This window comes from Zonotrichia leucophrys, chromosome 26 (assembly GCF_028769735.1).
Source record: "Zonotrichia leucophrys gambelii isolate GWCS_2022_RI chromosome 26, RI_Zleu_2.0, whole genome shotgun sequence".
NCBI classification, from domain to species: Eukaryota; Metazoa; Chordata; class Aves; order Passeriformes; family Passerellidae; genus Zonotrichia; species Zonotrichia leucophrys.
The window spans coordinates 6042574-6055813 of NC_088195.1; the positions used below are offsets into that span (position 1 = coordinate 6042574).

Genomic DNA, 13240 nt, shown 5'->3' on the forward strand with positions numbered 1-13240 from the left:
GTATCCTTGTTTTCCCCAAATACCACCCTGTGTATTGACCCCAAGAAAGCCTGAAACACCCTTGTTTTCCCCCCATACCAGCTTTTGCATTGACCCCAAGAAAGCCTGAAATACCCTTGTTTTTCCCCAGATACTACCTTGTGTATTGACCCCAAGAACAGCCTGGAAATATCCTTGTTTTCCCCACATACCAGCTTGTGCATTGACCCCAAGAACAGCCTGGAATATCCTTGTTTTCCCCACATACCAGCTTGTGCATTGAATCACCTGGGACAGACTCAGCTGCTCTCACAGCCTGAGATGGGGAGAGCTCTGCTCAGGCAGCTCACAGTAACTGTAATGGGCAGAGGGCTTCAGCACCACCCTGGACCCTCTGTGTACCAGCACAGCCTCCTCCAGAGGCTCTCTGGAAGCCAGGCAGAGGAGATGAGCCCTTAGCTGGAGACAGCAGAGTGAGACAAGCACAATCAGCCAGGTTCCTTCACCTCCCAACCTCAGTTTGGGAGCCAAGCTCTGCCCCTCAGTGCTGTGTGCTTCTCTGGTTTGTACAGTGTAGAGAAAGGCAGGCCAGTGGGATGGACCCCTTCTCTAATGGGCTGCTGGCTCCTCAAAAGCAGATGTGTGTCCCCACGCTGGAACATCTCCCTGTGGGGGCTGGCATGGCCATGGTGACAGAGAGATGCTGCTGGGTCCAGGGACACGCTGTCCTTTCCAGTGTCACGGGGCTTCCTGTTCCCTCTCCAGAGCTTGTGAGACAGCAGGACTGCTGATGCTGTTGGGAAATGTCCTAACTTGCTTCAGAACTTGGAGGAGCTCAGGCAGACCACCCTGAAGGAGCCAGCTCTCTCTGGCTACTCCTCTCTATCCATCCATCCCTCTGCAGGCAGAGCCCGGGCTGTGATCAGCTGCTAATGCAGAAATGCTGCTTGCAGAGGCTTCTCACCCTCCCACTGAGCACAGAGGGCACCCAGAGCCTGGCACTGAGGTTCATTCTGTGCAAACCACTGATCAGAAACCTCTGTGTTTGCTCCCTGCCAGAGACCTGAGCATGAACAACATCAGCGAGCTGCAGCCGCGCGCGCTCCGGCACCTGCGCTTCCTGGAGGAGCTGTGAGTATGGGGTGCTGCATGGGCAGGGGGTGCTGTGGGGCTGGGGGGACACTGCACAGGCTCCTCCTGCACTTCCACAGCTCCCAGGGCTGCTCCTGCAGCTGCAGGCTCAGCTGGGAGCAGCCTGTGTGGGACAGGGTTTGTTTGCTGCTCCAGCTATGGGGTTCCGCTGAGGTCGTCACCTTCAGGCTGAGGTGGTGCCAAAAGCCAAATAAAAGAGGACCTAATCTCTCATTCAGAAATCAGCACTGTACCCTGGGGCAGAGCTAGAAATCAGAGAGTTTCACTCACCCTTCACAGCCTCCTGCAGCCCAGAGACACACGAGCCCCTGGGTGCTTCACAGGGTCCCTCAAGGGTGTCACACACAGTTCCGAGGGGTGTCACACTGAGCCCCCCAAGGATGTCACATGCACCCCTCAGGGATGTCTCACTGAGCCCCCCAGGGATGTCACACTCAGCCCCCAGGGGTGTCATACTCAGTCCCTCAGGGATGTCACACTGAGCCCCCCAGGATGTCACACTGAGCCCTCCACAGATGTCACACTCAGCCCCCCAGGGATGTCACACAGAGCCATCCTGCAAAAAGCTTCCCCAGAGGCTGAGGTGTCCCACTGAGGTCTGAGCAGACACACTCAGACACAGCAGCAGTCCCAGTCCTGGGGATCAGCATGTGGCTGTGTGTCAGTGAAGGAGTGGCCCCACTTCTGAAAGTGTGAAAATTACCCAGCAGCACAAGAAACCACTGGAATCCTTTGTGAGCCCCAAAAAAATGGGAGCCCAGGGGGCAGAATGTTGAGGTTGACCATTTCTGCATGAGTAAATTGCACCTGTATGGTCTTACTCCACTTGACCATGAGAAATACCTCCAGGTGTTATTCTCATGCTGTTGGTACTTTCAACACAACAGCTTCTGTTGGAAAACACAATTTCTTCAAAACACTGTTATTGCATTCATGAAATCCTAATATTAATGCTTCATTTGATGTGTTTTGTGAGCTTACTGTGTATATAACAGTTACTGCCACTTAATCTGCCTAAATGAAACAACTTTCACTTCTCTGAATCAGATCTTGCTGCCACCACAAGGCACAACACTGGCATTTCATAAATGGTGTTTTCCAAAATGTCAGAATTACAGATATCACCCTCACACCTGTGAGATGCTGGTACAGGGTGCTCAGAGAAGCTGTGGCTGACCCTGGATCCTTGGAAATGTCCAGGGCTGGGTTTGATGGGGCTTGGAGAAACCTGGGCTGGTGGAAGGTGTCCCTGCCATGGCAGGGGTGGAATGAGATGATCTTTAAGGTCCCTCCAAATCCAAATCATTGCAGGATTCTGTGATTTTATATTACAGATTTTACTTCAAATGGTCTTGCAACTGATCATCCTCTGTCTGTATTCCAAATTCATTGGAATTGTAAGGACCCCAGCCACTCCAGCAGGCATTTACAGGCTGACAAGGAAACATTTTTGATCCTGTTCTGGCTTTGGAGCCAGAGCTGCCCACAGAAAAGGGCTCTTCAGCACTTTGCACCCATCTTGCAGCCTTTCTCCTTTCATTTTATCAACATCCATGTTGAAATGTGGGCACCCAGCACCTTCACTGGGGGTGCTGAGGCTTTTCACACACTCTGTGCACAATTAGCAGTTGTCTTGCTGCAAGCAACCGTGTCCTGGTTACGTCATGCACAAACAGAGCAGCCTCAACCAGCAAGGAATAAATATTCATAGGTTCCAAAAGAGCCAGCTCCCCACAGCCAAAAATAATTATGAATGAAACAGGCAAAGGGGAAAAATTTAAAGAGGAAAATCTGAAAAAATAGTTGGAAGTTATTAGATAATATTTTACTGGAGGTCCTGTGTGTCACAAGTCTCCCTTTGGAAAGGATTGACATTACAGTCAGGGGAAGAAATGCAAACTGCAGCATCATACACCTGTGCATAACAAAGGGCCTGCTTGAATTTGATAGCAGTAAGATAGTAATTCTATTTATGGAAATCAAGTAATTTATATTAAATCAAACAAGGAAACATTTTATATATTATGGCAAATTAAAAGTGATTCAACAACAACAGCTAGACAGAGACAGTTTTTACAGCATTCACAGGGCTGTCATTGACCAATAATGCAACTTGCCTGGCATTTCCCCTGCTCTTTTCATTTATATCTTCACCAAATTTTTATCCCACAACATTACATCAGGACCATGACATTCAGGCTGGGATCACCCTCTGTGCCAGGACACGCATAAGAATCAAGCAAACAAATCCTGCTTGTTTAGACATCCTCAAGGGAAGTTTGCTCAGGTTTCACAGCTCAGATCTCTGCTGATTTCATCTGCCTGGGACACATTCCCAGTGTCTGCCAGGGTGACACGTAGCACACCAGCCCAAGCCCTTTGTCTTCATCCCCATGGCAGAGCTGGGACATGCCACGGGAGTGAAGAGCAGAAAGCCCTGCTGAGCAGTGAGGGACAGCCCAGGTACCCCAAACCCACCATGCCAGGGTCTCCTGGGCAGGAGGGAGCTCTCCCTGCCTGTCCCCTCCAGCAGGGAAGGGCTGACAGTGAGGAGGGCTCTGCTGCAGCTCATCCTGGCTGCAAGTGCCTGTGTTCAGGTAGATGGAAAGCCTTCAGCAGGTTCCTCACCCCCAGGGATTTTGGGTGGCTTTATGGCCCCAGTCTGCCTCCTACACAGAGTCACAAAGGCACAGAATGGTCTGAGGTGGAAGGGACCCACAAAGATCACCAAGAATGGAAGGGACCCACAAAGATCACCAAGAATGGTCTGAGGTGGAAGGGACCCACAAAGATCACCAAGTCCAACCCCCAGCCCTATACAGCACCACCCCCAAGAGTCACACCTTGGTCCAAATGCTTTTTTAACAATGTCAGGCCTGGGGCCATGACCAATTCCCTGCCCTGACACAATATCAGGCCAATCCCTTGGGTCCTGTCACTGCTCACAGAGAGATCAGTGCCTGCCACTCCTCCTCTCTGGGGGCTGAATAGAACAAGTGCCCCCAGCTGCTCCTCACACAACTTCCCCTCCAGGCCCTTCATCATCCTCACTGCCCTCCTTTGGATGCTCTCTGATAGTTCAATATCTACAGCCTTATGTTCCCTATTACCTGCTGGATAAGCCAGGTGAGTGACAGGCTGAAGCAACCAAAGACAAAATTTACACAATTCAGTTCAAGGCGAACTAAAACTGATGTTCTGGGGCTTTGGTCAACCCCAAAAATTTCTTTTAGCCTGAGAGAGAAAAAATTGTTTCATCTTCAGGTTACTTCTTAACATTTAGTCTTTTACTTTGGGTAAAGTCCTAAAAGAAGCTGGTATTTCAAATTATATTTGCTTTATTGCCAAAGATACCTTAGGTGCTTGAACCTTATGAAAAAATCAGAGGTTCCTCAGCAAAAAAATTGCCAAGTTCAACCCAGATTTTCAAATGTCCTTTTTGAGATTCTATTAAATGATCAGAAACATCCCAGGAACTCTTGACACCCCTTGTCCTTGATCTATAACCCTTATCTTCAACAGTCAGAGAAAGCCCAGGTTCCTCTGGCTCCTCCTCATGGTTCTCCCCTCCTGCTCTCACCCATGATTCTCTGATTCCATCTTCTCTCTCATTAGATTTAGCCCCAGTAGCCCAGGGTCCCTCACCACTTCTCCTCCTTCTGTTCCTCTATTTTAGCATCACCCCAGGCTCCTCATGCAAGTGAAGTTTCCCAGAAGTCAGAGATCAGCTGGACTCATGGCTGAGCTTGTGCATGGAGCTGGGATTCAGCTGAGGAAAAGGAATAATGGGAAAGGGGAAGAGAGCTGCAAATATGGGTGGATGCAGCCCATGTGTCCCAGGGACAACAAGGACACACATGCCAGGTTTCAGTGCTGTGGAGCCCTGCAAATCCAGGCTGTGGGCCCACATTAGGCCTCTCCACACTGGGTGGAAAACACCAGGACAGGGTGGCATGAGGGCCCTGAGGACAGCAGAGCCATCCCCCAAGAGTGTCACTGTGACACCCAGCCAGGCTGTGTCCCACAGGTCATTTCTGCACTGGCTCCTCTCTGCTCTGCACACCAAACGTGTCCCCATGGGATCAGGGGGAATGCTGTGGTTAGGGCACAGATGAGGGCACAGGGACTGCTCCAGCTCACTCCCTGTGTGCTCTGGGTAAAGTTATTTTCACTGCCAGAGCTTCACTGTCCAGCAATGAGAACAGGCCCTCAGGTGTGCCCCGTGAGCCATTAATATTCACTGAGAGCTGCTCAGGAAGGTGTTGTGAGTGCAATTAGTTCTCATACTCAGGAGATGCCCACAGACCTGGTCCTCCAGGCTCAGCTGCCTTTGGTGAGGAGTGGGAGAGGGGCCTCAGTGGCCGTGCACCCCTCTGGCCCCCAGCCTCCCATCCAGAAACAGGAGAGGGTACATGAGCAGGCACAGTCCCAGCCCAGGCACTCATCACACATTACCTCCAAAGAAAACCTGCACACATAGAGGTGTTCAGAGCTGGGCCTCACACAGGCAGGGAACAGCCCAGAGTTTAGTATGTCTCCTCTTTGTTTCTTTCCTTTTTTTTTTCCCCCCTTCTTCTTTTCTTTCTCTCTTTTTGGCAGCAGGAAGATTGTTTAAAGTTGCTAATAAATTCCAGTTAATGAAGCCTGAAAAGCCAGAGCTGGGAGCCAAGAGAAACAAGAGCAATCAGTACAGAAGGAATAGAAAGAGATCTTGAAAGCCGGCCTGGGAATAATAACATGTTGAAATGTGTTCGCCGGCGAGGGCTTTGTTACCGCGCTTTGAATCCAAGCGCGAGTGCTCGGTGCCAAGAAGGGAAACTGCAGCCAAAGGCAGGTGTTCATTGCCATTCACCTCTTGCTTCGGGGCACAGCGGCAAGATCAGACCCCTTCCCAGCCACTGGCTCTTTCACCTGCCTGTTCTCGGACTCCGGGGGCAGAGGGACTCACCGGCATGGGGAGCAGGCTCAGCACCGCGCTCAGCACCCACTGCTGCCTGCTCTGCCAGCCTGGGGAACAAAAAATGGCACAAAAGCAAAATGAAATAAAATGTAGTGTCCTGGTTTAGGGTAAATTTGGGAGAAAAGATCCAAAAGGGGGGCCCCTCCAGAAAGCAAACCCACAGGGCCCTTCCCCACAGCTGGGTCAGGAAGGATTCCTTGGAGAGAAGTGGAAAGAATCAGTTTATTTAACAGGCAAAGCACCCCCCAGCACACAGAATGAACAATACCAGGTGACAACACTCTTTTACTGCTCTGAAAAAGATGACAACTTCAGAATGTCGCTCTTGGGGGTGGCCTCTCTGTTATCAGTCCTTCCAGCATTGGGAATGGTTGCTGCCCAGAGCAGGCCACGCTAGGCCACAAGGTGCAAACTCTCGGTGTTTCCCAGGTCCCAGTCCGGAGCAGGCTCGAGTAGGTCCAAAAAAAGGGAAAGGAGAAACAGTCAAGGGAAAATTTGGGCTGCTTAGCTAAACTAACTAATGAGCAGAAGCAAAAAGCAAGAACAAAGCAAAAAGCCAAGCAAAAAGCAAAAGCAGCACCATGTACTGCCCTGTCTCTGTGTCCCGCCAGCCATGGGGGAGCGGCTGATAACAAAACCAAAACAAAACATTCGCTCTACAGAGCCAGTCTTGAAGACACAGAACATGATATCCAGCATAAACAGAACACAGGACAAGCATCATAACATCACCCTAGGACATGCAGGCATGGGAATGCAGCAGCCCTCTTCTCCTGCCTTGTACCTATGAGGGAAGCCCCCTCTCACTCCCCTTCCCATGTGGTCCAATGGAGCCATCACAGCTTATGGGGCACCAGGGCTGCCCTTGGCTGCCCTTGCCTGCTGTTAGAGCACCCCCAGCCCCCCATCAGCCTCCAGGCATCTGGAACATCCACTCTGGGGGGCTGTTCAGCACAGGCTCTCACTCCAAGGCAGTGTCACTCCTGGAGGAGGCAGCAATGCAGTCCTGCATGGCTCCTGTGGGATTGACAGCTCCTCCGTGCAGCAGGGCTGGCATTCCTGGGCAATGCTCACATGTGCTGGCACTGGGCTGAGCAGCTGCTTCTGCAGCAGTGCAGTGTCTGAAGGGGGACTCCTGAGACAGCAGCTTTGGTGGGGTTTCATGACACATCAGGCTGGACAGGTCTTATGGAGACACAAATGTTTGTAGGGCCATGAATTTGTTTTGTCATGCTGAGATTTGGAGGCAGAATCCACAGCAGAATCACAGCTCCCTTGGAAGTCACCTTGCCTGGCACAGCCCTCCATTTCCCGGTGGCCATAGCCAAAGAGCTGCAGCTCTGAATTCTTGGCCTCTGTGGTTCCCCCAGGACTCTGCACAGCTCCTGTGTAGAGAAGGCACCAGAGCACAACTCGTTGGCAAAAAGGAGACCAGCTCTGGTTGATCCAGGACTTTCTGGCACCAGTCCTTGGCAGAGGATGGTGCTGCTCCATCAGTTCAGTGGGTGAGCAAAAGCACAGAGAGAGATAATTCCTCTGATGAAGCCTTCCAAAGATCATCCCTGTGCATGGGGTGAGGACTGTCCTTAGCAATGGCCAAGGTGCAGGAGAGAAGGGCTTCTAAGGGGTTGTCTATCATGAACATTGACCAATGAGGCCAAGATATTGCAGCTGCCCAAATGAATTCAAAATGTTTTGGAAATTTAGAGATTTCCATTCTATTTCTACTCCATTCAGACCAGAGAGAGTGATCACCAACTGAAAAATCCTTGCTAGTTGGGGTAGCTGGCCCTAGTTTCCCTGAAAACTGCTTTCCATATGACTAATTATGTTCTGGGGTACCCTAAGTGGGGCACCAAAAGTAGAGTTAAAAGTGAAAACTGCTCTGAAGGTTTGGACGGAACAAACAGAAAATCTTTGCAGTTTATAATATAAAGAGATGGAGTGAAGGTTTTCAGTGTCCTGTTCATTAAGGAGCTGTGTCTTACTAATATTACTTGGCAGATGAATGCAAACTGGCTTGCATATGAGCATTCATGTGGGTTGAAAACTGGCTTGAGGACCATAAACAAAAGAACAAATGCGATCAATCTATCGAGTTGGAACAGGCACTGAGGGGGCACAGCGAGCAGGGCTACAAACAGGCACAGTCTTCTCCTCAGGGATGGAGTGAGACAGCACAGACCACATTAGAGGCATCCTCAGGAGATACCACACTAGGACCAGCTGCAGATTCCTGTGTGAGAAGGAAGAGTCCAGGCCTGGCCCTTTCCTCAAATGCACCATGTTTTCACTTGTTGACTTAATTGGCTTCATTCCTGCTTTGCACCAGCACAAGAACAAACCCAGGCATGACACGGGGCCTGTGGTCCCCTGTGTGCTCAGGGGAAGGCCCAGGCTTGGCAGGATGACACAGTTTAGGCAGGAGCATGGAGTGTCTGGGCACAGTGCCTTGAGAGGTGAGTGCTTGAGAAACCACCCTGAGCAGGAGATCAAAGGGGCGGCCGACACGCTCAATGAAACTTTGGCAAGGGGAGAATTTTACTGGGATATGGACACACATGTTTGTCCTGTCCTGCCAATGGGCAACGTTCCTGCCTCCTAATGTGAGTGATAAGAGCATCCCTGAGCTGCCTGAGCACCTGACATGAGCCATCTTGCCCAGCACAGCCTTCGGGCATGCCATGGAAGTTGTAGCATGACCAAGAAGCTCAAGATACAGGAGGGTTGAGCCTGTGGTAACTGAACAGCAGCAACCATACAGTGGTAAACCATGAGTTTGTTCCAACTTGGAGTGTATTGGGAATGCAGATCAAAGCCTGGAGGAATGTTCCCAGAAATCATGGGAGTGGTGGAAGGGGAGGCGGGGGGGGGGCAGGATCTAAAATCCACCATGAGCTTTCTGAAGTAAGCCAGCCACATCCAGCTGTCACCCTCCCCTTCTACCTGCCCCTTCTCTCCTCCTTCTATCAGCCACTTTTTAAATGCAGAGCTTTCTCTTTCTCCCAACCCCATGTCACAGTGTAAACTTCAGGAGAACAGGACATAGCACTGAATTAAGTCTGTCTTAAAAAGAGCCCTGAGCAGGCCTAGAGCTGAGCCCATGTGGACCAGAATTTCAGCCCTGCAAGAATAGCTCCTCTTCCCTGTGCTTAGGGCAAAGGCAGTGCCTTTCTGTCCTCCTTGGTGGGGTTATTCACCCAAGCTCCTCCACAGAAGGAGTGAATTAGGAGCTGTCTCAGGGGATGTCACACTGGCAGCATCACTTCAAATGTTATTGTTCCATTTTAAATGGAAAGGAAAGAACCATTTCACTGCGTTTCCTGTGGGATCTGAATTCTGCAGATATATTCAATGGGTGCCTGTCTGCCAAGCAGGGGGATTTCTGGAGAGTTTGAGTGAGAGGGACAGAGGGAACCATGAACCTGGAAGAGTGCCAAGTGACCATGGACAGAGGAAGGGTCAGACACAGGAAGATTTTTATGTCTTGGGTCTCTGACATGAACTGGTACAGGAGTTAATGGCATGGAAGCAAAGGATGGTCAGGAAGAGGCTCCAAGAACTGGAGCCCCTCTGCTCTGGAGCCAGGCTGGCAGAGCTGGGGGTGCTCACCTGGAGAGGAGAAGCTCCAGGGAAAGCTCAGAGCCCCTGCCAGGGCCTAAAGGGGATCCAGGAGAGCTGGAGAGGGACTGGGGACAAGGGATGGAGGGACAGGACACAGGGAATGGCTTCCCACTGCCAGAGGGCAGGGGTGGGTGGGATAATGGGAAGGAATTCTTGGCTGTGAGGGTGGGCAGGCCCTGGCACAGGGTGCCCAGAGCAGCTGTGGCTGCTCAATCCCTGCAGGTGTCCAAGGCCAGGTTGGACAGGGCTTGGAGCAGCCTGCGATAGTGGAAGGTGTCCCTGCCCATGGCGAGGAGTGGAATGAGATGAGCTTTAAGGTCCCTTCCTACTTAAACTGTTCTGTGTTTCCATGACATGTTTCCAGTGCTCACCCTTGACAGGACACCCCAAAAGGCTCACCCATTCCTGGTCTGCTCTCAGAGAGGTGGCACAGCCATGCTCCTCTGCCTGGAACACCGGGAACACCCCCAGCAGCATCAGCACCTGTCCTGGAGGTCCAGCAAACCCCCAAACCCCACACCTCCACACCCTGTGTGCACAGCCAGCCATGCAGCCCTCTAGGAAAGGGAAAACTCAGCCTGTGTGCACAACCACAGACATGTCCCACCTCCCAGCCCCTGCACAGAAGTGGGCAGAGCCCATGCTGGACCCCAGTGACGCTGTCAATGGCATTGGGAGGAGAGTTCAGAGAGGTGCTTGTGGTTGGTGCCTCCCTTTGGGCCTGCTCCTGGCCTGGCATGGACCCTGAGCCTGGGGAGAGGAGCTGGGCTGCCTCAGGGGCAGGGAGGAGGAAAAGGCATGGAGAGAAGAGCCAGAGACCAGAGGTGAGCCAGGGACAAGGCACAGCCTGGTGCAACATGGCCAAGGACAGAAACATCTGCAGCAGCAGTGAGGCATGGGGCCTTATCTGGGGCTGGGGGTGCTTTGGGCCTCTAAATTCACCTGTGAATCCTCTCATTTCACCCAGTGAAAGCTGGGCATCTGCTTCAAAACAACACAGAGTTGTTTCCCCCTTATGTTCTGTGTTGCCCACAGTGCTGAGGTGACACCAGCTGGCTCTGCAGTGTCCCATCAGCATCTGGGGCTTCCCAGGACACCCTGAGGCCAGCAGCCCCAGCTGGGGCTCCATTTCAGCTCCACATTCCTCTCCTGCTAATCCTGGAGGTCCCAGATTCATTCAGGGACCTGGCAAACACTCAAACACACCCAGAAAAGTGAGCAGGGAGGCACAGAGCTGCCAGAAGAGGCACTTTGGGCCTGGAGTAGGTGTGAGGGGCCCGGAGCTGTGGGGAGGCGAGGACAGACAGACAGCCAGGGAGGAGGAGGATGCAGGAACAGGCTGCTGATCCTGGAGGTCCAAGATTCATTCAGGGACCTGGCAAACACTCAAACACATCCAGGGAAGTGAGCAGGGAGGCACTTTGAGCCTGGAATAGGTGTGAGCAGCCTGGAGCTGCAGGAAGGTGAGGACAGACAGACAGCCAGGGAGGAGGAGGATGCAGGAGCAGGCTGCTAATCCTGGAGGTTCCAGATCCATTCAGAGACCTGGCAAACACTCAAACACACCCAGAAAAGTGAGCAGAGAGGCACGGAGTTGCCAGAAGAGGCACTTTGGGCCTGGAATAGGTGTGAGGGGCCTGGAGTAGGTGCGAGCAGCCCAGAGCTGCGGGGAGGTGAGGACAGGCAGGCAGGGAGGAGAGGAGGATGCAGGATGCAGGAGCAGGCTGCTGATCCTGGAGGTCCCAGATCCATTCAGGAACCTGGCAAACACTCAAACACACCCAGGGAAGTGAGCAGAGAGGCACAGTGAGCCTGGAATAGGTGTGAGCAGCCCGGAGCTGCGGGGAGGTGAGGACAGACAGACAGCCAGGGAGGAGGAGGATGCAGGAGCAGGCTGAGGATGCCGTGCAGGAACACCCCCCCCCCTCCAGGCAAGCACTGCAGCCTCCCGGACAGCACTCCCTCCCTCCCATGTGGAAATCAGCAATCAAAAGCAGCAATTACCCCAAATCACAGCCCCTAAGTGACAAATAGCCCAGCCTGCCAGGCGGATCATGTGCTGCAGGAGGCAGGTTCCAACCTGCTCGCACACATTAAAGAGACGACCCTGTGCTGTTTGTGCTGTCAGAGGCCTCATTATGGGAGAGATTTTCTGCAGATTCCCGAGGGGAGGGAGAGCTCAGGCACCCACACACGGGCTCTGCCACAGGTGAGCCTGGCTGCCCACAACACCTTGGTCCCCTCAGTGACCTCTGCAGAGCCCTGGATCCCTGTCAGAACCCAGGAAATCCCTCTGGCTGCCCAGGAGGGCTCCAGCCCCTGCCCAGGGGGCTCAGGGACCCTGGCACAGAGCCCCAGACCCCTGTGCCTTTGATTTAGCCCTTGGAAAAAACAATTACCAACCTTTACATGAAGAATTACAAGCCACGAAAGTTTAAGTTGAGTAATAGTGAATTTATCACAGGGTGAAAAATAGATTTTTGGGGTTTTTAGAATGGGGGTTCAAAGGGCAATATGGAGGAATCTGGGCATGTCCAGCCTTTCTCCTTCTTCTTCTTGGCCTCCATCTTCTGCTGTGATGGTGGCACTTTTAGATTGGTTTAGAGTAGAAGCTCACTGTCTAACATAGGTGATAGGTATTGGGAAGTAATTGTAAATATTGTACATGTAGTTTTTAGTATAAAGACATAACACTGCCTTGGGGACAGGCAGAGTGCCTGGAACTGTCCTGCTGGATGGACCTCAGCTGGACAGGAGAAAGAATTTTATAGATGAGGAACAATAAGCCACCTTGAGACCGAGAACTGAAGAGCTCTGACTCCTTCTTCGAGCACCAGGCTGGGAAAAGAGACTTTAACACATCTCAGGGTCACTGAGAGCAGCAGAGATCCCAAGAGTTGCCCTGCACTCTGCTTCCAGCCAGGATTGCACTGCTCAGCCTCCACACCTGCCTCCTTCCCCTAAAAAATGCCTAAAAAGAAAAAAACTTTAATGAATACCTTTGCCATGTCTGTGCCAGAAGTCTTGGATTGTTTGTGCCCAACCTCTTGGGCCTGGTTTGGACTTTCTGTGAGAATGCAGATGAGCCTGGTCACAAATGATGTTCACTGTCTCTGTTTTGGAGATGCAATATTCCACTCCAAGTCAAGCAGACAAGATTCTTGCCCAATTTTAGTGGCAATTTAGGGTCTTAATCAGGTTGTTGAACCTTTCTTTATGATTTCTGGCTGATGGGGGCTGGGACTTCATCCATGTTTGTCCTCAGAACAGGAGAAAAAAGAGAAAAGTCACCTCTTCTCTAGGTCCAGCCTAGATTCAGAAGTCCTGGACTTCAGTCCTGGCTCAACCACATGCCCCCACCATAGTCCTAATGGTAACAGTGATCCAGTTTCTAATGTCAATGAAAAATGCAAATACCTTTTAATTCCCCAGCCTTCTCTGGGCCTTGTTCAATTTTGAGTTCTAAGATCAGGTGAAGCTGTACAATGGCAAATCCCACAGGTTTTCTTCAATAAATTCTTTCAG

At 51.7% G+C, this 13240-nt stretch overlaps 1 protein-coding gene across 2 annotated transcripts in view; it reads left to right on the plus strand.

Annotated features, from left to right (window-relative positions):
- The window catches only part of LGR6 (leucine rich repeat containing G protein-coupled receptor 6), a 169496-nt gene that overhangs the window by 63327 nt on the left and 92929 nt on the right, over nt 1-13240 (plus strand). For both annotated transcript variants that reach the window (XM_064732855.1, XM_064732856.1), the window contains exon 2: nt 1039-1110. In XM_064732855.1, coding sequence (XP_064588925.1) covers nt 1039-1110 — 72 coding nt within the window. The remainder of the gene's footprint in view (nt 1-1038; nt 1111-13240) is intronic.